This window comes from Drosophila bipectinata, chromosome 2R (genome assembly GCF_030179905.1).
Source record: "Drosophila bipectinata strain 14024-0381.07 chromosome 2R, DbipHiC1v2, whole genome shotgun sequence".
Classification (NCBI taxonomy): domain Eukaryota; kingdom Metazoa; phylum Arthropoda; class Insecta; order Diptera; family Drosophilidae; genus Drosophila; species Drosophila bipectinata.
In genome coordinates, this window is record NC_091737.1 from 17,039,965 (window position 1) to 17,060,314 (window position 20,350).

The 20,350-nt window shown below is 43.5% G+C and overlaps 2 protein-coding genes and 1 long non-coding RNA gene across 3 annotated transcripts; 1 reads left to right on the forward strand and 2 right to left on the reverse strand.

Moving 5' to 3' along the window:
- The first annotated feature begins 5,170 nt into the window (after nucleotides 1–5,170).
- On the forward strand, nucleotides 5,171–6,575 carry LOC108121365 (actin-binding protein IPP). Its single transcript, XM_017235402.3, has 2 exons — nucleotides 5,171–6,128; nucleotides 6,183–6,575. The coding sequence occupies exons 1-2, from the start codon at nucleotides 5,263–5,265 to the stop codon at nucleotides 6,421–6,423; spliced, it is 1,107 nt and encodes a 368-aa protein (XP_017090891.2). The 5' UTR covers nucleotides 5,171–5,262; the 3' UTR covers nucleotides 6,424–6,575.
- LOC138926115 (uncharacterized) lies at nucleotides 6,295–7,286 on the reverse strand. The gene is made up of 2 exons (XR_011442479.1): nucleotides 7,140–7,286; nucleotides 6,295–7,082 (listed from the first exon to the last, which is right to left on the reverse strand). It is a non-coding gene; the product is annotated as an uncharacterized lncRNA (long non-coding RNA).
- A 7,760-nt stretch (nucleotides 7,287–15,046) lies between these two features.
- Nucleotides 15,047–16,112, reverse strand: Had2 (beta Hydroxy acid dehydrogenase 2). The gene is made up of 2 exons (XM_017235401.2): nucleotides 15,702–16,112; nucleotides 15,047–15,640 (listed from the first exon to the last, which is right to left on the reverse strand). The coding sequence occupies exons 1-2, from the start codon at nucleotides 16,110–16,112 to the stop codon at nucleotides 15,104–15,106; spliced, it is 948 nt and encodes a 315-aa protein (XP_017090890.2). The 3' UTR covers nucleotides 15,047–15,103.
- Between the last annotated feature and the right edge of the window lie 4,238 nt (nucleotides 16,113–20,350).

Consider the following 20,350-nt stretch of genomic DNA (forward strand, 5'->3'; position numbering starts at 1 on the left):
TTTTTGTAAATTGGTAAAGCGAAAAGAAAGAGTAGAGTGTGTCTAAGAGATACAAATATGACATGGGCAAGAAGCCATTACTTAATTGCAAATATCTGCCATTAATTTTAATGAGAAACTGAACTTTGTGCAGCGCATTAATAATATCCTTTGGCAAACACAAATACAGGACGGCAAATACTAATACATTCGCAATTTGAGCAACATGTCAAAGTAAACAAACAACAGCGTCACTGTCAACACACAAAACTACAGCACGACGACGGGGCAGGATGTGTGTGTCCTGGCGTTGGGGTGTGTTCTGGCAGTTGCTTTGCTATTTGTTATGCTTACGCCTCGATTGTGCTGAAAAATCAACAAGCCCATCGATGGCCATTGACGTCTAAGCGCCGACCGGCACCTGGGTGTGTATTTTAATTAAACCTGTTTTTCGAAGGCATTTATCAGATGCAGACAGGACGTGTACCCGAACGCACATCCTAGTACCAGTACTAGTACAACTACTGCTACAAAAAACTAGACAAAGGTGCCTGCCATCCTAGCTGGACTTTTAATGGACTTTCGATATTTTCAGGAAGTTATGGCAGCTTGATTTATGTCCTGCCACCCCGCCTGGCAAAGTCGTTTAATTATTGAACAGGAGAGGGCACCCCCAACGCTTGTCTGGCAATCAAATTTGAAATAGTCTGGCATAAAAAATGTAAGCAGACGTCGTTGGCATTCTGCCATTTCTATTACTTACTTACATCAAATAAACTCCAGTTTACAGCTCGGCACACCAACTTGCCTTCCCCAAACAAATCCAAACAAACACACTGAAATCCGAAATCAAAGTAAAGCACCTAAGCAGCTTATGCAAAAGACAATCAAAGGACCTCCCCTGCCGGAGTTTTTTATTATCCTTATTTCACCATGCCAATAGGCGAAAAGTGTTAAACAAAATTCGAGTCTAGCGTTTATTGAGTGGAACGAACGCCTCAGTTCGAGCTGAATGGAAAATGTATAGCCGGGCGGGCAAAAGCAAAAGTTTAAATTACTTTCCACCGAAACTTTGATCCCAGACAAAAGAAGTAGGCAACGAAAATGCAAGCCAGCTAGATTAATGCTTAAAGCGAAAAAGGGTAAAATGTTAAATAACTAATTCATGAAGCGGCAAAAACTTTTCCCAGCCAGCCAGATTCTCTTTTTTTCTATTTTAATAATACATCATTATATTTTAATAATGTGCTCTCATCAATTTCCAAGCCACTCTCGGCTCTTTATTATTATTTTTTTGCCAATCACCAAATGCGAAAAAGTTTTCGTATCTGCCTATATCAGAGGGCCTGACAAGAGATGTCCTTTGTAGTCGTCGCAGGCCGCCATCCGGAAGGACTGTCGTCGAACTGGCAGACAAACAAAACTCAACCGCAGACAGGCAGCTCAAAGGGAGCGCTGTCCTCCTTCGAAAAGTTCATTCGTTTGTAAATAATTTTTAGCCGCTGGCAAAATCGATACTTCACTAAAGATTTTTGCATACACCGCTCCTTGTATTTTGTCAAGCGGCACAAAAGTTTTAAACCAGCAAAGTTATATGAGCAGCGTATGCCGATAATGCATGCAGCCTGCGACAGGACTCAGGACTCAGCAGTCAGTAGTCAGTGGGATGTGGAGACTATAAGAGACGTGGTAAGCGAACCATAAGCCAAATGCTAAAGTTTTGCCATTAAAGTTTTCCATCAGCGCCTATTTGCCGAGCACTCGAAAGCCCCAAAAGGGGGCTAAGGCCAAATATTTGCCAGACAATTAAATGTTTACTGTTTTTATTATATGTTTTTATTTGCCATACTCTCCTGGCATTTTTATGTTGCGACAAAGGGTTCGGGCTAAAATTAATCATACGCCTCGTTGCCACAATGCAAACAATTTGCCAAAAGCGGAGAGGGTGGTGGAGAGAGACTAAGCCGCAGTGCAACGATGGCTAGCTTTGTGTGCACCTTGCAACATTGTGGCAAGTAGGTTTTGGTTTGGGAAAGTGCCTGGAAATCCTATCCTTAGAGATGGAAATGGGGCTATGATAGGAGGAAAATATTAAGACAAATATTTGGATCTAATATCTATATTTGTACAAATTTTTATGATTTCGTTTCATTATTCTTTCTTTAATTAAATTATTTGATACCTATACCATCCCCATCGTTAGCCATTCGAAGTTAATGCGATTTACTGGCCCATCATTTGAAGCGATTCATTGAGGCAGCTCGACATTATATTGCCACTCATTCCAGCAGGCTCAAGGATTCGCCCCCGCCGCGCTCTTCTCCAATCTCGATTCCAGAGTGTATGAATGCAAATTAATTAACAACACTCGCCGGGCCATAGTAAATTAATAATTTAGCCAGACATTCCGCATACGAGGCATCGGCTGAGTGGCAGCAAAAAGCTGTCCAAAAACACAGCGGAGATGGGCCAAGAGTCATTTTAATTACCACATAACAAGGCAGCGGGCCGCAAATGGCAACTGGGAACTGGAAAATGCGAAAAACCGGGAGAAACCTGGAGAATGGGTAATCAGAGAATGCAGAATGGAGATGGGAAAGCTTGTCACGCTAAATGGGAAATGTTGCGTATACGACCTGAGGGCCGCAGTGCCTGTGTGTGAGAACGTGTTTTTGTTGTGGCGGTTGGGTGTATGGCGCGTGTGGATTGTGCGTTTTATGACATTGCCAATTTACGAAAATTTCATAAATATAAATTGGTTTTAAATGTTAAAATAAAACAATTAAAATTGCCGCTGGTAAACAGCAAATGGAGTCCTCCAACCGCCGGCGCTGTATAATGTTTTTAACTCCGAGGAGCTTTGAATAATTTAGGAGGAATTATATTGCATGGCCCGTGGGAGTCGGGTAAATCGGGAAATTAGTCAAACATGAGCTGATATTTCAGCCAAATATTCGCCATTGAACTTTCATGAAAAATGGCGCAATTCAATCACGGAAAAACAAGAAATTTATTTACCTATCGTCACAAATTTTTGACGCTAAAAAAAACGCTGGAAATTGTTTATGGCTCTTACTGCTATAAAACGGCATGATAAATGAATGAAATTCACTGGCAATTTTCGTTTTCACTGCTGCCATAAATTGCAAACTAATAAAACTGTGGAGAGACCATTGAAACGACATCAAAAGCGAGTGGAATAAATGTCTAGGAAACGGGGCGAGCAATACGCTCCAGCTGAAAGTCCTTCGAGGCTTTTGAAGGCAAAGTTGAATTGTTTGGCTTTAAGTTGGAGCTATTAAGTCGCAGCTAACAAATCGATATTTAATGACAGAGCTTAGTCACGCCCAACCCGCCCCCTCCAGACGGGGCATACACTCAAACAAAGCCAGCACATACATCATTGTCAATGTCAAAATGTCAAAGCAAACTTGCAGCTCACAAAGCCAGCGGCGCATAGTTCTGGGTCCGCACTTCCAGTAACTTACACAGTAAGAAAAAATGTACTTGAAATAAAATGGAGACTATACAAATATAGGGCTCAAAGATGTATTAAAATTCCACAAAAGAAACTAGCGCCTTAAAGTAATATTCAAATTATTAAGCCCCTCTATTTAACCAGCATCTCTGTGGTCTGTTTCAAGTCAAGTGCCGTAAGCCCTTTAAAAGGACATAGAATTTTGCATTTCGACCACGCCCACCTAATGCCCACACTGCCAGGACTCCAGCAGCCCTCTGTTGCAGCCTGCAGTTATGATGTTGCAGTAAGCAGCAAGTAAACTGCAATTTGCGAACAAAAACTTTGCTTGCGACAAACTTTACGCCCCCTCCTAGTCCTGTCTCGTCCTTCACACCCCAGCAGCCCAACACCCCGGCACCCCCTTCGCTCTCTATCCATTTCACTTGGCAAACGGACAACAATTTGAACTGACAAAGTCCGGCGATAAAAAAATATTTAAGTACTTTAGTTGCGCTTCGAATGCATCGCACAAAAGTTTATTAAACAAACAGGTAACGATAAAATATAATGGTTATAGAGGAGTGGTAGAGGTAAAATGTAGACGGAATAACAAAAGAAAAACACAATTCCATGAATAACAAGTTGGCTTAAAGTTATGGCCCAGACACTGAACTTTGGCCTAAATATCACCTAAATATATATAGTTTCTGATGAGCCCCGAACCACTGTTCTATTTACTTTCAGAAATTCTTTTTTTTTTCTGAAAGATTATCACACCCCCACAGACCAAAGCAATAATGCCAAACAATCTGGTGTCAATTTGACGAGTAGCTTGTCTCGTAATAAGCTCACTCAACTTTCAACAATGTACAGTCATCGCTGCCCACCTGCCACGCCCCGGCGGCAATACAACACCCACCACACCCGCCAGACACCACCCACAAACCCACCGATTGTACGCCACTCGCATAATCAATTATGCGTCTGCAGTGCGTCCAAAGTTGCCTCTAAACTTGGCAATTTATTTGCACCGGAAACTCAACATAAATCAAACTAATTTCTCCTGGGATTTTTCAGCACAATTTCCAACGTGTCCCTGTCGCGTTTGCCCTCTCTATCACACTTTTCTCTTATGCTTTCTCTTTCTCGGCTCCTGTGTTGTTGCCTCTGTTGCTGTTATTGTTGTTGTTATTGGTCACGTGTTTAGCTGCGTGAAGGAAGGAAAAGGAGCCAGAGAAACATGGCGGAGGGAGAAGGAGAGGGAGGCATAGCAAATTGAATTTGTCGCGCTGTGTTGCATAATTTGAGGCGCATTGTGCGTCTAATTGGCCGGGCCAGGCCAAGGAAAAGTGAAAGCCCCCAAAGAAAACTCCGAGAGCAACCGAGACATGCTCTGATTAAGCAGGTTTTGTTCTCTCTTCTCCAAAGGAGAATTGCTATTGGAATTGGAATTGGAATTGTTATGCATGCTAATTGCAGAGGCGTCTATTCGAATTTCCTATTTTCCATTCAAGGATAACGACAATCTGCGTCACTGCCAGGATCAATAAAACTTAATCTAAGAAGAGTTCTTTGAAAAAGGGAAAAGATTTTTCTTTTCAACAGTTTAACAATAAAATCTTTAGTCTTTATATCTAGTTTTAAGGACTCTTTCTTATATAAGAAACCCCTTACGTAATGCGAAAACTGCGTAACTTTTGTTTTAACTTTCAAAAACTCATTTTATAATATTACTCATTCGTAGAATATTTTTCACAGAATATCTTTCTATTTCTCTACTATTACAAAATCAACACTCAAAATTCTGTTCATTGAATATAGAAATGGAATCTCATTTTGTAGACCACATGGGCAGTGGTGATGTCCTGCCCATGGAACCCAAATTACCTGAACTTAGTTTAAAGGAATATCGAAACGAACATCGACTGGAGCCGCTGCAAAAGGATCTCAAGTTGCCCAAGCAAAAGAACATCGTCGAGGCACTTGATGAATTTTGGAAAAATTCAGAGCATTGTGATTTCCTGGTTAGGATCGGGGAATACACATTTCCCTGCCAGCGACTGGTTCTAATGGCCTACATAGATTCTCTCCGTAATAATCCGGATGTCTTCGATTTGAAACTACCGGAGGACCTGGTGTCCCCGGACATCTTCATCACCCTATATCGCTGGATGACTGACAAGGATATTCTTATAAAGCGCTCGGAGATCATACAGCTTCTGTCGGTGGCCAACCACCTGAAAATCGAAGAGCTGCTTCACCAAATCTGGACTTGCCTGAATTCGGATGAATTCTGTGAGCATGGCGCATATCAAGTGGCCGAGGAGGTCCTACACTTCAAGGAATTGAAGGAACTGCACTGTCCCCTGCTGATGCGAATCCAGGGCTTCTTTCTTACTTTCGTGTCCAGCAAGGAGTTCCTGCAACTAGAACCCGAAAGCCTGTGTTTTATGCTCTCCTCGAACGAAATTGCCGTCAACAGCGAGAGTGAAGTTTTTTACGCCGCCATTCGATGGCTAAATCACAATTGGCCATTCAGGCTGAAGCACGTTACGGAGGTCCTGGAAAAGGTGCGTCTGCTGAGGATGCCCAAAAAGTTGGTCAAGTTGTTGGAGTCACCGAGGGGAGAATACCAAGTGGATCGGGTGACTCAGCTAGCAGAGGTGAAGAAGAGCCTGGAGGAGATTAGGTTAGTAATCCTATTCCCCGCGAAAACCAATTCACTCCCATGTCCTTTCAATAGTTTCGCTCAAATACTGATGCAGCACAATGATGGAACGTCGTTGTTTGGCGAGATTTCTGAGATCTTTCACGTGACCGTGCCCCAAGCTCGAAAGTTCATATGTCATGACCTGTCACCGTACCATCACTCCGATCCGAATGTACCTGGCCGGGTGTTCAGCTACTCTGACTTCCTCAACTACCTGGCCCTGCTACAGACCCTGCCGCCGGATACTTTGCCGCAGCTGCTGCGCAGAACTTGATGATGTGCCTGGAGGATGATGACAGCGATCGTGGCATGTGCAAGTTACACAGGACTCGCATTACCCGGTCAGGTGTTCGTCGAGATGTGATTGAAAACTTTTAAAAGGGACTCTTTAAATATTATCTTTTATGAGTCTTTAGTGTCGATTTAGTTTGGTTAGTTTTTTTGCTTAAGAAATAAAATAAATGTTTGGCACACGTATAGTAAAACAAAAAAGAAACCCCTAAGCCTCTCCTGGTTTCTTTCTTACGCTTCTCTCAGGTGATTTCCAAAACAATTTCCTCATCAGCAGTAACAGCCGCAACAAAAGCGGCAACAACGCTAACTGCAAACCGCATTTCGCAGCATCGTCGTCATCCTGGCCACATCACCTTGTTCCAGGTTGGAATGCCCGCGGCGCCGCTCCAGAGCTTTGAGCTCACACAGGCACACCATAGCAATGCATAGCCACAATCTGCCACCCAGCTTGGCCCACAATTTGCCACCAACACTGCCGCGCTGCCACACACCTGGCGTCGCAGGTAAATTGAAAATGTTTGTTGCTGCGGCAAGAGTCTGCAAAGTTGGCAAATCGAGATTGCAGTTGCCTGTGACGATGATGTTTACGCTGATGATGATGATTTTCGGCTAATAACTGCAAGCCATAGCTGCCGTTGCCTGGAAGACAAATTTGCATAATTAACAAGTTCTGCTCGAATGAAATAAAAAAACCACCAGATGCAAGATGATGCTTAAGCGTGAGCGAAATCACCACAAAAAACGACCACAATTTCCTAATATGCTCAACACTTTGCGGTTTAAAAAATGTACGTTCGTGTGTGGGAACTGTTATTAAAATCATAAATCTGCATTAAGCGGGTCTATGTGGGTGGGCAAACAAAACGGCTTTATCAGCTAGGCAACGCATTTTTCACATTTTTTACCCCATACATACATGAATTTATTTTAGAGCCTCGTTCGTCTCCTTTTTTAATAAACTCTGATAGCTGCTAGCTGCTAGATGCTGGCTGCTGGTTGTGTCCTGTAAGCTTGATGCCGCACTCGCGCCACACGGCTTACGTCCTGAAAGGCGTCCTTTAATTTATTTTCCATACCCATATCCTTGGCAAAAAGGCAACCGCCACGAGAATGATTAAAAACCACTTTAATATATCTTCTTTGTCAGTTTCGGGAAAGCTATTAAGAATAATGGAATGTGTGAGAGAAAAATAGGATTTCTTACGGGGGATTTTTTAAATTTATTCAAATAAAACAAAACTTAATCAACTTTTTATCCATTTATTTAGAGCTATTAACCTAAAGGTTGTTGCGGATTAAATGGTGAAGGACGAAAATCGAAAGGATTTAGTGGATTAGAAGGCGGTGGTGGAGGTCTCCACATCCTAGCCTCCGATATGCCAGCTCCAATAAAAGCCAGAATGAGCAGCGATAACCAAAACCGTAGCATTTTTTAAACAGACTGTGATCATTCTGTGCCAAGCCATTGCTTATATAGGAAATCTCTCGACAATGGGGTTCCCAAATGGCATCGGGGTTCAAGACATTATCAGTAATATTCTAAAGGGGATTTTTTCTGAGCGTGATCTGAAGGGGATTTTTCAGAATATTGTAGAGCTGTATTGTTTGATAAGCTACTCATTCATAATAGAGTTCAATTCAAGGCAAAAAATTGTCTTCCATCAATGTTAATTAATAAGCCTGCTTACAACCATATTTCATGAAAAGTTCTTGGAAACTATCTATTGATTTTTTGTTCATTGCTCATTTCGTGCAAGTAGAAATAAAATTGTGGAGAATAGGATGAAACAGACACGAGAGCATAGGAAAAAAGTTGGAAATTACAACGCATAGTTGCGGTCAATTGTTAGTGCAAAATACCCCAAACAATTAGAAACCACAATTGCTGTTCTGGCCAAAGGAGAACTTTTCATTTTTACTGGCAGGACTGCAGGCTGCATTTTCCGCCCAGGTCCTGGTCCTGGTTCTGGTTCTGGGCTGGCTCCCCGGGATCCTGTAGCTGCAAATGCATTCTGAGGTTAATGCTCGCAGCCAAGCGAAGGGCGAACATCTCCCCCAAGTTTCCGACCCCCAGTACCCCACCTCTTCTTAACCCACTTCAAGCCCAAGAGTTCGGTTTATAAACTTGCCCGGGCAATGCTGTCCTGACAGTACATTTGGCAAATTTTCCTTTTCCTCGGTTCCTCGGTGCTCAACTTTCCTGCAGCTGCACTTTTCCACCGATACCGACACGGCACCCTCTTCGGACCCCCCCCCCTCTTTTTCTTCTTAGCTGTCCCTCTGTCAAGTGAGGCGAACATAATGCGATTTTAATACAGATTTCGCCCAACTCCCCATTGGCCCCGAGACTGAAGTCTGTCATGTTGCATGACACTCCGCATGGCAGCGTAGGGCAGGGCGTGTGTACGTATGTAATATATAAGCCTTTAACTGTTTATTTGTTGGCCAGGACGTGTGCCACATTTCGGTCCAATCGGTTGATAGCTGCGTATCCGGCAGAGTACTTAAGCTGCTTAAGTGTTTTGCTCATTTTGCGAATATTTCCCCTGGCTTTTGTACAATTGAATAATTAGTTTGGCCAGATAGATGGAAGGATACGGAATTATGAGTTGTATGGATGTACATGTATCTTCTACCTTTAATATTAAAAATTGTTTTAAAAACTACAAAAACTGCAGGTACTGAAGGAGTAAAGCTCGTGGGAATGAGATGCCCAAAAGAACGAACCCCCTTTTTTCATATTTTGTTTTTTTAGTGTCTCTACTAAACAGTTTAACCCACACAGCAACAGGAACCACAGGATGTAAATGTATGAGTGTGTATCCGTGGGTGGTTCATGCTTTTACAATCCTATTAAAGTATCAGACAATCTAATCAACGGCAGGCAGCAGCTCAAAAACCGCGCGTCCTGCACACGCGCTAAACGTTGCCAAAAAGAAAGGACGACCGCAGACGGAAAGAGTCGGGTAAGCCCTGGCTCGGATGGGAGTGGGAGTGGGAGTGGGTGGCAGATCCGCAATTGCTGACGCCATTGCTGCTTGTTGACAGCCCTCCAGTCTCCTGCCCCATGCCTCATCCACTGCCAGTGCCAAGCATTTGGTCTACAACTAAACACGCAGATAGACAACCAGATAGCAAGGCAGCACCTACAACAACCACAGGAGCAAGACGAGCAACAACAGAGGCAACAGCCATCGCAAGAATGCCAACAATGGCAACAAACAACAATCGCATTACAAGGCAAAATGTCCAGTAAAACAGGCGGCGCTAGAGTCGACTTCTTGATGGGCTTTGGGTCTGGGGATACACGGGGGATATCATGAAGATGGACTCCGTCTTTGGGGTCTAGCGATAATAGCGTGATGGGACGATAGATAGGAAACACGAAACAGTAGCACACTAATAGTTACCACCACTAACATTGATTGTAAGTCAGCAACAGTACCCACCTGCCGTCCATTGTTTTTACGGCTCACGCACTCATCTCCGGTCATGACTGTTGGCCGAAGCCACTGCATTGTTGTTGGATCGGTCTGCGTCAGTTTAATTTGAATACACTTAAGTGTGTTGCGGTGTGCCAGGGACCCGCTACGAGAATTTCCAATTGAAAATCACTTCAAGTTTAATTTGATTGCCGCTCCGGCAGCTGAGCTGAGAGAAGTGGTTAGCCCCCCAATCGCCCCAATCCCAGTTGTAGTCTCTCTTTCTTCTCCTTGTTGTACCGTTCCCAGTACTCCATCTGTAGTGTAGTATGTATTCTATGTATATCTCCTTGATTTTAATCACATTTCGGACCATCATTAATATTGATGAAAACTTGTTATGTTCTGCATAATTTGTGAGAAGGCTCAAAGAAAACAGCAACATGTTTCGGTCCCTTGGCCAAATACAAGGCTCGCCTGGCTCAAATTTCCTTAAGTTTCGGTCGGTGAAGTTTCATTACTTGATTATTTCCACTCCCGCCTGCCAAGGCAAAGGAAGTGAAAGGGAGCAGAAAAAATGCACGGAAAACGAAATTAAATCTCCAGGCATAGTCAACCAACAAAAAAAAAGGGCAAATGGAATGCGCCACGCAGACGAAAAGGACGATCTGGGTAGCTGAGACTCAGGGGCTGAGGAGTTGGGAATGTAATGCAATCAGGAATCAAAAAAAGGAAAACTCAGTTTGCCAAGAATGCGGAATACCCTTTGACGAATCTTTGCTACCTGTTGTTCAAATCAAATTGGATTTTTTCAGTCTTGGCCAACCAAAAGGCTGAAAACTTTATTGACTTAATGCCCATATCTATATCTATTTGACCCCCGCAAACTTTGGAATGATACCCTACGTGCCCGGTCATAATCATCCTTCCGCCACAATGGTGATGAACCCATTATGCCGCCCACAGCACACATTCCCATTCCAGGTGTTCAGTCCAGGCGAGGGTAAAAAGAAGCAACAAAAATTGGATTTTCATTATTTACAGCATATTACACACGTGGTATGTGTGGGTGCTGCGTCCTGAGTCCTGCCTCGGCTCCTGTTCCTCCTCGAGTCCTCTCGGCAGTACACAGTATCGTATATCGATAGGCATATGTGTCTATATGTTCATGCATCAAGTAGGTCTGGCTTTTATTCGACTGCAACGTGGCGTATACGTAACAACAAAAAAAAAAAAAAGAAGTCGCCCGACTCGAGTGGAAGAGTGAAAACGAGTGGGTGTGGGACGGACGACAGGACGACGGGATGACAGGATGGACCCTTTGGGCTAGGAAATTAATTAAATTAAGTCAACGAAAAGTGAAACGCCAGACGCACTAACACAAACACAACCACACACTCATACTTGTCGCATACTCGTGCAGTTTCCTGTTATCCTGTGAGCAGGAAGGAAGCCCTTGCCCGCAGGACACACTCTTTGACATTCATCGCTTACCATCCTCCTCCTATCACTTTCTGATGCGATGCTGCCGGCATCCGCGATAAGCTCGCTTCGTTATAATCCTAATTAAATATTTAGGTTTACTCCATGGCTGTATTTACTCAACTCCCACTCAGTCCTGCACATCCACAGGGTCCTGTTTTCAGTTTTCGTCTTTATCTGATAAGTCCTGCTGGGTGGGCAAGGGTTAATTGCATTAGAGTTATGACAATTGCTCGCAAATTTGACTTAAAAAAACAGAATGGGCGAGCAAATACGAAATCTGAATGCGAAAATCAACGAGAATTCGCTGCAGGACTAATTAGATAAAAACTGCGTCATCAGCTGAAAAAATGAAGACTAGCTAGCAGGGATAAACAAACTAGGAACTCATAAAACAGGCAAAAATACTGCACAAAGGGAGCTGCGAAATTTTAAAGTCCTGCAGCTGCATTTTGATAGCCCGGCTTTTGTAGTCTAGACAGGATCAAGTAATAAACTGATCTGGGAGAGCCCAGAGAACCCCTTTGATAGGTCCTCGCACTGAAAGCATCTGTTTGCTATTCTATTTTCCATTCCGCCCAATGCTACTCCTTCGTCCACCCAATTTCCAAGTCCTTGGCAGTCTGACGTTTGCCGGCGCAGTTGAGACAGGACGCAATTTGTTTTAATCAACAAAGTCAAAAAGGGGGCACGTAGATCTCCATTCTGTGAGAAATTAAATAAACTTTGTGTTGGCCAAACAATTTGCCCATCGTCCGCCTCCGAAGCGTCTGCGGTTTTGACCGCCGTTCCAGACACAAAAAACTCCAGAGGAGTTACAAAAACGCTGACGACCAAAGGGCCGGCCCCCATCCCAGAACTCGGACGTGACGAGCCGGCGAGGAGAATAGCGAACTGTTAGTGTAGCCCTTGCTGCAGCCAATCCTTTAAAGCGATTTAATAATGCAGCAACTTTGAGGGTTTCCTTGCAGCCCGAGGACATTCATTTTCTTGAACACACAAATTTGTCATAATGAAGTTTAGCTCTTGAGACCCACCCACCCACAGGGTAGCCCCCGACTGGTAACTCCCAAATAATAACAATACGTTCGACAGATAAATGAAAATTCCAGGGCAGGACATAAATTATTTCCAAGGCTCTGATTTATTGGCTGACCACAACAAATGCCACAAACAAACAGTCTGAGATTAGGAAAGGAAAACTGTTTGGCCAGTTTCTTTAGAAAGCTTCTCAAAAATAAAAAGTGCGATGCCCTTTTACTCGGAACTGGCCCTACCGAGTCCTAAGTGAATGCCATTGTGTGCGCTGTATCCTGTGAAGGGCATCTTTATTTCGGCTCCTTTGCGGGAAGAACTTTTGATCTGGTGCCTGATGTATTTATTGTGTGTCCATTGTGGGTTATCAATAAAGCAAATTGAATTTGCGGCGGTGCAAAAAGCGCCACTGAGGTCGATCAGGATATATGTCAGCGGGAGGCAGGAAAAACGTGGAAATTGCCTTCCAGACAGCTCAAGATTCTGGCGATTGTTTGCCGCTGTTTGCTATTGTTTGTGGAGGTTTGTTGAGCTGAAATATACGAATTAAATGAATCCTACGAATTGTTTTTGCCTTGATTCCTCAATTCCCCGCCAATGATAAATGAAAGAGGTTAACTGATGATTTAACAATCCCTCTTCTATCCCAAATCCTTGACATCTTCATTCTTTGCCCCCCAGAAACTGATTATTTATTTATCGTCCTGCATGTGTCCCTCACATACTTTGAATGTAATGAATCAAATCGAATCGAATAGGATCGAATTGAATCGGTTCAGTTAAGTTCTGTCCGTTCGGTTTCGTTTCGGATCAACTTTGTGCGCTGTGAGGCGTAAATGTTTTATGGAATGATTTATTATGGCCGGCTTCTATCTGTCTACTGGACGAAGGCGTGGCCCTAGCCCGGACCCTAGGCCATAAAACATGGCCCCTTATTTGTTGCCACTTCCACCGCTGTGGTGCCCCCGAAGGTCCAAAAGAACACGTCCAATCGATTGTTAACAACTCGCCTAACAAGAACAAATGTCGTTCGCATTGAAAAATTTTTATTTCTTTGTCTGCAGGACTATTTGTTTTTTTTTTACGTAGGTAAGGTGGGACAAAATTAATGGAAGTTTTTCTTTGTTGTCCGGGATTTAATTAGTGGTCTGGTGGTGTAAAATCTTGATTGCAAGAGGAGCAAATGCTTCCCTAATCCATTTCCCTTACAATGTACTTTCAGCCCAACCCATTGGAGCTGACACTGAATACATTAAATTAATTGCTGTGACTGCAGCGGCGTTAATTACATGCATCCATCTACTCATTGCCTTTATTCCACGCCATTGTTCAAAAAAAAAAAAGACACACACAAATGAAATTGGGCATAAAACAATGCATTTCCGGTCTCCTCCCCGACACATGGCGTCCTTCCGCTTTAACGCCATTTTCTCTGCCGCTCTTTCTGCTTCCCACACACACATTCGCACCGGGTTCAATAAACACTCCTAACGTCTGGATCAGGATGAGAGAAAAAAAAAAACAAGAAGTAAGCCAAAAGTAGAGAAAAATCGTTTGCAGGACATTGAATTGTTGCCTGTTTTATGTTGCCATTCCATTAATTATCGTTCGTTATTTTAACTTTTAGCATCGCCAGTGCAGCAGGGGGGGCCGCCATTGTACGCTGTGTCTGCACTTTACAAATACCCGGTCGCATACCTCATAATATTGGCCAACATCCTTTTTGTCGCATTTTTTTTTTGCCAGCCCCCTCGATATGGCTGTAATTTTTTGTCAACGCCTTTTGTTTGCACATTAAATGGCATTGCCCGCCAGCGCCATGTGCAATTGTCCTGCCGGCTTTGCTACCTCTTTCCTTTCCGTTATCCTTTTTTGGCACCCACACCAGGCACACTATGACATTCCATTGGTCGATGGTCTGGGTAATGAATTACTAGCCACATGCTTTTTGTCCACCGCCCGCCGTCTCGCAACAATGACATTGCAGTTTTTAGCCGCTCCCGCCAGCGCCGCCAGGACATCAACCATTTTCAGGGCCGCCAGCCAGACAGGACAGGACAGGACAGGACGCCCCGCTGGAGGAGAAGCATCCAGCCAGGCAGGCTGGTGGGAAATTATGCCTGTTTAATTGTTATATGGCCATGGCCGCCATTTTAAATACTTGGCATTGAAATATGCTCTCAGGACAACTGTGAGAGCATTTAAATTAAGAGGCATTAAGTGCAGTATTTCACGGAGCTCTTTATTCTGAAATTAGTTATGTAACCTAACTAGAACTCCCCTAAAACACAGATCTTTTAATATCCATTACAGAAAAGCCTCTAGGGAAAACAAATCCGACGCTCAGATTTAGATTTTTCAAGCTGCTTTTAGCCAGAAAATCTAAAGGGCCCAAATGAAAAATGAGTTAAAGACACTTGCCAGGAAATTCTAATGGAAAAACTAAGAAAAGCTGCTGAGGGAGGGCTGCTGGCGAGAACTTAATGCCGGAGCGGAAATGTGACACGTTGTACTTGAATGCTTCGCCTGGAAAAACGTTTCCGGTTGCCGCAAAAATTAATTTCATTAATGCACGAAACTGGAGACGCCACCAGAGTAAGATGAAAGGCGAAGGACGAAGGATGAAGGAGGTGGGACAAGCGAAGGAAATGGGACTCAGTTCCATTTACTTGATTCTCACTTTATTCAGAGGGCAGAACACAAAATCCAGCAATTAATTTCCTATTCAAACTGCTTCTTTAGTTTGGCCAGCTGGGTAAGGAATTCGTCGCGGACGGCTCTCCTCTCCCCCAACGTCTCGATGGGAACCTGCTCTTCGCACTGCCTGGCAATCTCCGCAAGGGTCACAGCATCCTCCCGAGTATTGGGCGTCGCTCCGTAAGTGGCACTCACAGCTGAGATTTCTCCGCCGAAGCGCTGAAAGTAATCAGCCACACCTCCGGGAGCATTCAAATGAGCTGTTTCTAGGGATCCCAGTAGGCCATAACGAAGTCCCAGTCCCTGGCTCAGCACTCGATCCACATCTGCCACGGTGAGTATTCCCGAGCCTACCAAGCGCCAGACCTCGTTGAGGATCGCGTACTGAATCCGGTTGGTGGCAAAGCCCTCGATCTCCCTGTTTAGCGTTACAGGACGTTGGCCAATGTTGAGCATCAGGGCTTTGGTCCGATCCACAGCCTCCTTGGACGTCCAGGGAGCGGGCACGATCTCCACCAAGGGTATGTAATAGGGAGGATTCAGAGGATGGGCCACCAGCATCTATTTAAAACACAAGGGCTTTATAGGTTTTCAAATTAATTAGTTAATAAGTCCCTCTCACCTGTTCTTTCCTCTTGAGACCCTCGCTGTAGCGAGAAGGCATAAAGGTACTCGTGGAACTGGCCACCACCGTTTTGTCATCCAAGAGATCATCCAACTGGGTGTAGAGTGACTGCTTTAGTTGCAGGACTTCGGGCACGCATTCCTGAATGTACACGGCATCCTTAACAAGCTCCTCTAGCTTTGTGGTGACCTCGATGAGAGCAAACTGTTCGGCAGCTTTTATCTTTCCCCGGAGGGAGCCCTTCTCCTCTAGGCGATGCAGCTCTTTCTCGAGCTCCTGCAGGGTTGTAGTCAGCTGGGTATTCAGGATGTCGTACATCTGGACACGATACCCAGCGGCTGCAAAGAGCATGGCCCAGGCTCTTCCAATCAGGCCACTGCCCACGATCCCAATCTTCTGGCTACTCATTTCGAACTGACGGATCTTGGAAAATGGATGTTGAAACTATCTGAGGGCACTTATCGCCCTCATACAGTAGTTCCTCTTATATGCAACAATGTTTTCAATCCTACACAATTTTTAATTATCAGTAATATTAAAATTTAAATTATATGGCTCTACTGTCGCACTCTACGCTTCGGGTCAAGTTCATCGAGTATTCACATTATTCATGTGACTATATTTTTTATTAAAGATAATGAATTGTTTATTTGTGGCAGTTTACTGCAAAATATGTGTTTGATAAGTTGGATTTATGAAGTTCTTGAACTATCAAGAGACATATTATATTTTACTCTTATAAATCGAGTTTAACATTGTACAATTTCTGTAAGAAGCTCTTTGTTTATTAGTTTATTTCCCATTTAAATTGTTTAATTGAATTAAACCCCAATCACCTTTTGCCCTCTTCCGGTATTAATTCGACTTAATTTGATTTCTTATCAGCTGCGTCGGGTCTGTAAAGTTCTTAACAGCCTATTAATTGATAATCCCGGGCTTTGTGATTTATTAAAGCTTTCACTTTCGGCTTGAAGATTAAGAGGGGGTGGTCAGATGGACAGTGGCGGTGGTGGCGGTGTAAGGGGGTACTGAGAGTACAGGGCGTGACATACCGCCCAGCTGACAAAAGCCTGCATGTAATACTTTTATGCATATTTCGCGCATATTTTTCTGACATTGTAAGTGGCTGAGGCTGCCAGCAATAAATTATTGAATAAGCACTGCCAACAACAACAGCAACAGAAACCGGAAGAGACAGCCGCAGAGAATGAGAGAGAGCAGTGCGAGTGTGAGCAGTGCGAGGGAGTCCTGGGACAGAGTCTCGTTTTCATATGTAAACCACATTAATCATACGCCCCGTTTGCGTTTTCATTTACGCCACTGACATATGAAAAAATGTGAACGAATGAATAACAACAGCAATAACAGGAGTAACTGGAGAATCGGCAGCAGGAACAGAAACAGAATCAGAACCAGAATACAGGAGCAGGAGCCGGAGCAGGAACAGGATTGAGGACCAGAATCCCCAGACGAAACAGTTAGGCAGCCGGGTTAAATCAGCCATGAAATGCCATCTACACTCCACTATGGCAACCCATAAAAACGAATTTAACAAAAGGCCATGAACAGAAATATTTATATATAAGGATATTCCACTATAAAGTATATTGTAGGTTCGTGTAGGGGGATTCACATTTCACTTCATTGCATTTAAATGCTTGTTAATATAAATGGAAAATGGAAATCAATGCCAGATGCAAAAGGAGGACCGTTGAAAGCGTTTACGTTTACGCTTACAATTGCTCGTTTCCGCCGGCCCCGTCCACATCCTTTTCGGCACAGGACTCAATGGAGAGGAAAACGAAACGTAAAAAATTAATCCGTATTTCGATACGCCAATTATGCGGCATATTTTATGGGCTTTTATTCCAAAAATACAAATACACATTCACTGAGCATGTAAATTTGAACCTAATCTAATTAGTAGTCCTCTGGGTCACCTTAAATCCAATCCAATCCAATCCATTTCTTTACGGGATTTCACCAACCAATGCCAATCAAATGCGGTCAACTGTCACAGAAGCAGAAATCAAAATAACCAACAAAAAATAAAGAAAAAAGAGAAGCACCAGCAGCTGTAAAAAAAAAGGCAACCTCAAAATCAATTAATTTTATTGGCCATCTTCCCCGTGTCCTGGCCGCCCTGGCAGTCCTTCGTGTGCGGAAAACAGAAATGTCATTGTGGTGAAAAACTATTTCCCAAACAGAGTGCGATTCCCCGTTTATTTGGACCTTTTTTTTTTGGAAAAGGGTACTACAGGTGGACAACTAAATGGGTTTTAATCTAAATTAGTAGAACTGTGTTTACACAGATAGATCTTTGGATGGATAAAGTTACTTAATTAATTATAAAATAATATGCTAAACAGATCTGAATGACCTGCTAGGGCCAGGGTATCAGGGGTTCGGAAGGTCCTTTCATCTGCACCTTTTTGTATTGTTTGTCATTGGGCGGATTCTAAATCTGAGTCTATCTCGTCTCTGACATTGACAAAAGTGCAAAGGATTAAAAGTTGTACACGGGGCCCACAAAAGCCATTTAAAGCTAACCACATAGATACACACTCTCACACAGAATATTTTCCTACTCTTTCTGTTTTCCTTTTTTTTTTTCCTTGTTGAGCCGTTCTGAGGAATTGAAGTCACGTAGTTTGTGTGCAAATTTTTTGTGCCTCCGTACGCAGGGGGAAATTGTCCGTGCCCCGTGTACGGACTATACTACACGTATACTAGGTGTGTACACTGCCAGGGAAAATGTTCAAGTGTGCGAGTGAGTGGTCCCTTTTTTGATTTGGTTATGTAGCTAAATTTAATTCTTCCTTAGCAGCCGCACTGGCTCCGGCCCGGGCTGATTAAATTTTGCCTCTGTCACTTACGTGATTTCAATGCGTAATTTATGCCAATAACCCGTAGCCCTAGTCCATATGGACGAGGCTAACCCCGAACCCGAAAATCCGACCAGAGTCGGAGTCGGGATCGGACAAACTTTTAATTAGTTTAGTGTCACTCTGAAAAGTGCTGTTACTGCGGCTGTCCTTTCCTCTGCCCCTTTTGAATTCGCCGGATGGTAGATATTTGTTTTGAAGAGGTGCCAAGTATCAACATGCTCACAGATTCACGGATTCCGAGATCCGGTACGATTTTTAGATAGATACACAGATCCCAGAGATAGCTGCGGCCACGTGTTAATGTCTGTTTGCTTGCCTCAAAATTGTTGAATGCCACGTGAGTGGGTTTGTGTGTCCACAAGGCTGGCTGAGATTCTAATCGCCTGCTTTATGGGCTTCGTTGCCTTGGCCACACTTGTCATCAGCCCTGCAGCCCTCCAGACCTTCAGTCCTCCAGCCCTCTGCTTTGACCCCCTTTTAAGCTCAAAGTCCTCCATCCACCCGCACATCCAATTAACTTGATGTCGTCGCAGTTCCTCTGCTTGCGAGGTGAAAAGTTGCAGCCAAATCAAATGTGCCAAAGCATGGAAGTCGCGTGACTGTCAACAAAGCGAAATCTCTTCGAGTGTAAGTCGGACATACTATTACAAAAAAGGACCAGAGCTCTAGCTTTCGAATACTCTTATCCACGCGTCAGGGAAAGCTACTTAGCTATCCGCTTTAGTTGGTTCCCACTTACGTTTTAAAAAAGATAATTTCTTAAAGCAACGCGAAATCAATGGGATCCATTGAAAATGGGGTTTTCCCCTATAGGGTCCACAGTGATGGCCATATCTTTCCCAATTCTCTTCCGATTCTGCAGCGGAATACCTTAAACGATTTCTGGATCGATTCTTCACCATTCTGCATCAAAATCCTGAGACAAAATATTTTTTAGATTTTTCCCCATTTTTCGTGATGGGGTTTTCCCCTATAGGGTCGACAGTGATGGCCATATCTTCCATAATTCTTATCCGATTCTCAAGCGGAGTACCTTAAACGATTTCTGGATCGATTCTTCACCATTCTGCATCAAAATCCTGAGACAAAATATTTTTTAGATTTTTCCCCATTTTTCGTGATGGGACCCCTTGAAAATGGGGTTTTCCCCTATAGGGTCCACAGTGATGGCCATATCTTCCATAATTCTCATCCGATTCTCCAGCGGAATACCTTAAACGATTTCTGGATCGATTCTCCACCATTCTGCATCAAAATCCTGAGACAAAATATTTTTTAGATTTTTTGTCCATTTTTCGTGATGGGACCCCTTGAAAATGGGGTTTTCCCCTGTAGGGTCCATAGTGAAGGCCATATCTTCCATAATTCTCATCCGATTCTCCAGCAGAATACCTTAAACGATTTCTGGATCGATTCTCCACCATTCTGCATCAAAATCCTGAAAAAAAATATTTTTTAGTTATTTTGTCTATTTTTCGTGATGGGACCCCTTGAAAATGGGGTTTTCCCCTATAGGGTCCACAGTGATGGCCATATCTTCCATAATTCTCATCCGATTCTCCAGCGGAATACCTTAAACGATTTCTGGATCGATTCTCCACCATTCTGCATCAAAATCCTGACACAAAATATTTTTTTAGGTTTTTTGTCCATTTTTCGTGATGGGACCCCTTGAAAATGGGGTTTTCCCCTATAGGGTCCACAGTGATGGCCATATCTTCCATAATTCTCATCCGATTCCCAAGCGGAGTATTTTAA

Bases quoted from the DNA above. Each gene is read 5' to 3' on its own strand.
- LOC108121365 (XM_017235402.3), top strand. From the start codon at position 5,263: ATGGAATCTCATTTTGTAGACCACATGGGCAGTGGTGATGTCCTGCCC. The intron at 6,129-6,182 runs GTTAGTAATCCT...TCCTTTCAATAG, and splicing joins AAGAGCCTGGAGGAGATTAG to TTTCGCTCAAATACTGATGC.
- Had2 (XM_017235401.2), bottom strand. From the start codon at position 16,112: ATGAGTAGCCAGAAGATTGGGATCGTGGGCAGTGGCCTGATTGGAAGA. The intron at 15,641-15,701 runs GTGAGAGGGACT...TGTTTTAAATAG, and splicing joins GTCTCAAGAGGAAAGAACAG to ATGCTGGTGGCCCATCCTCT.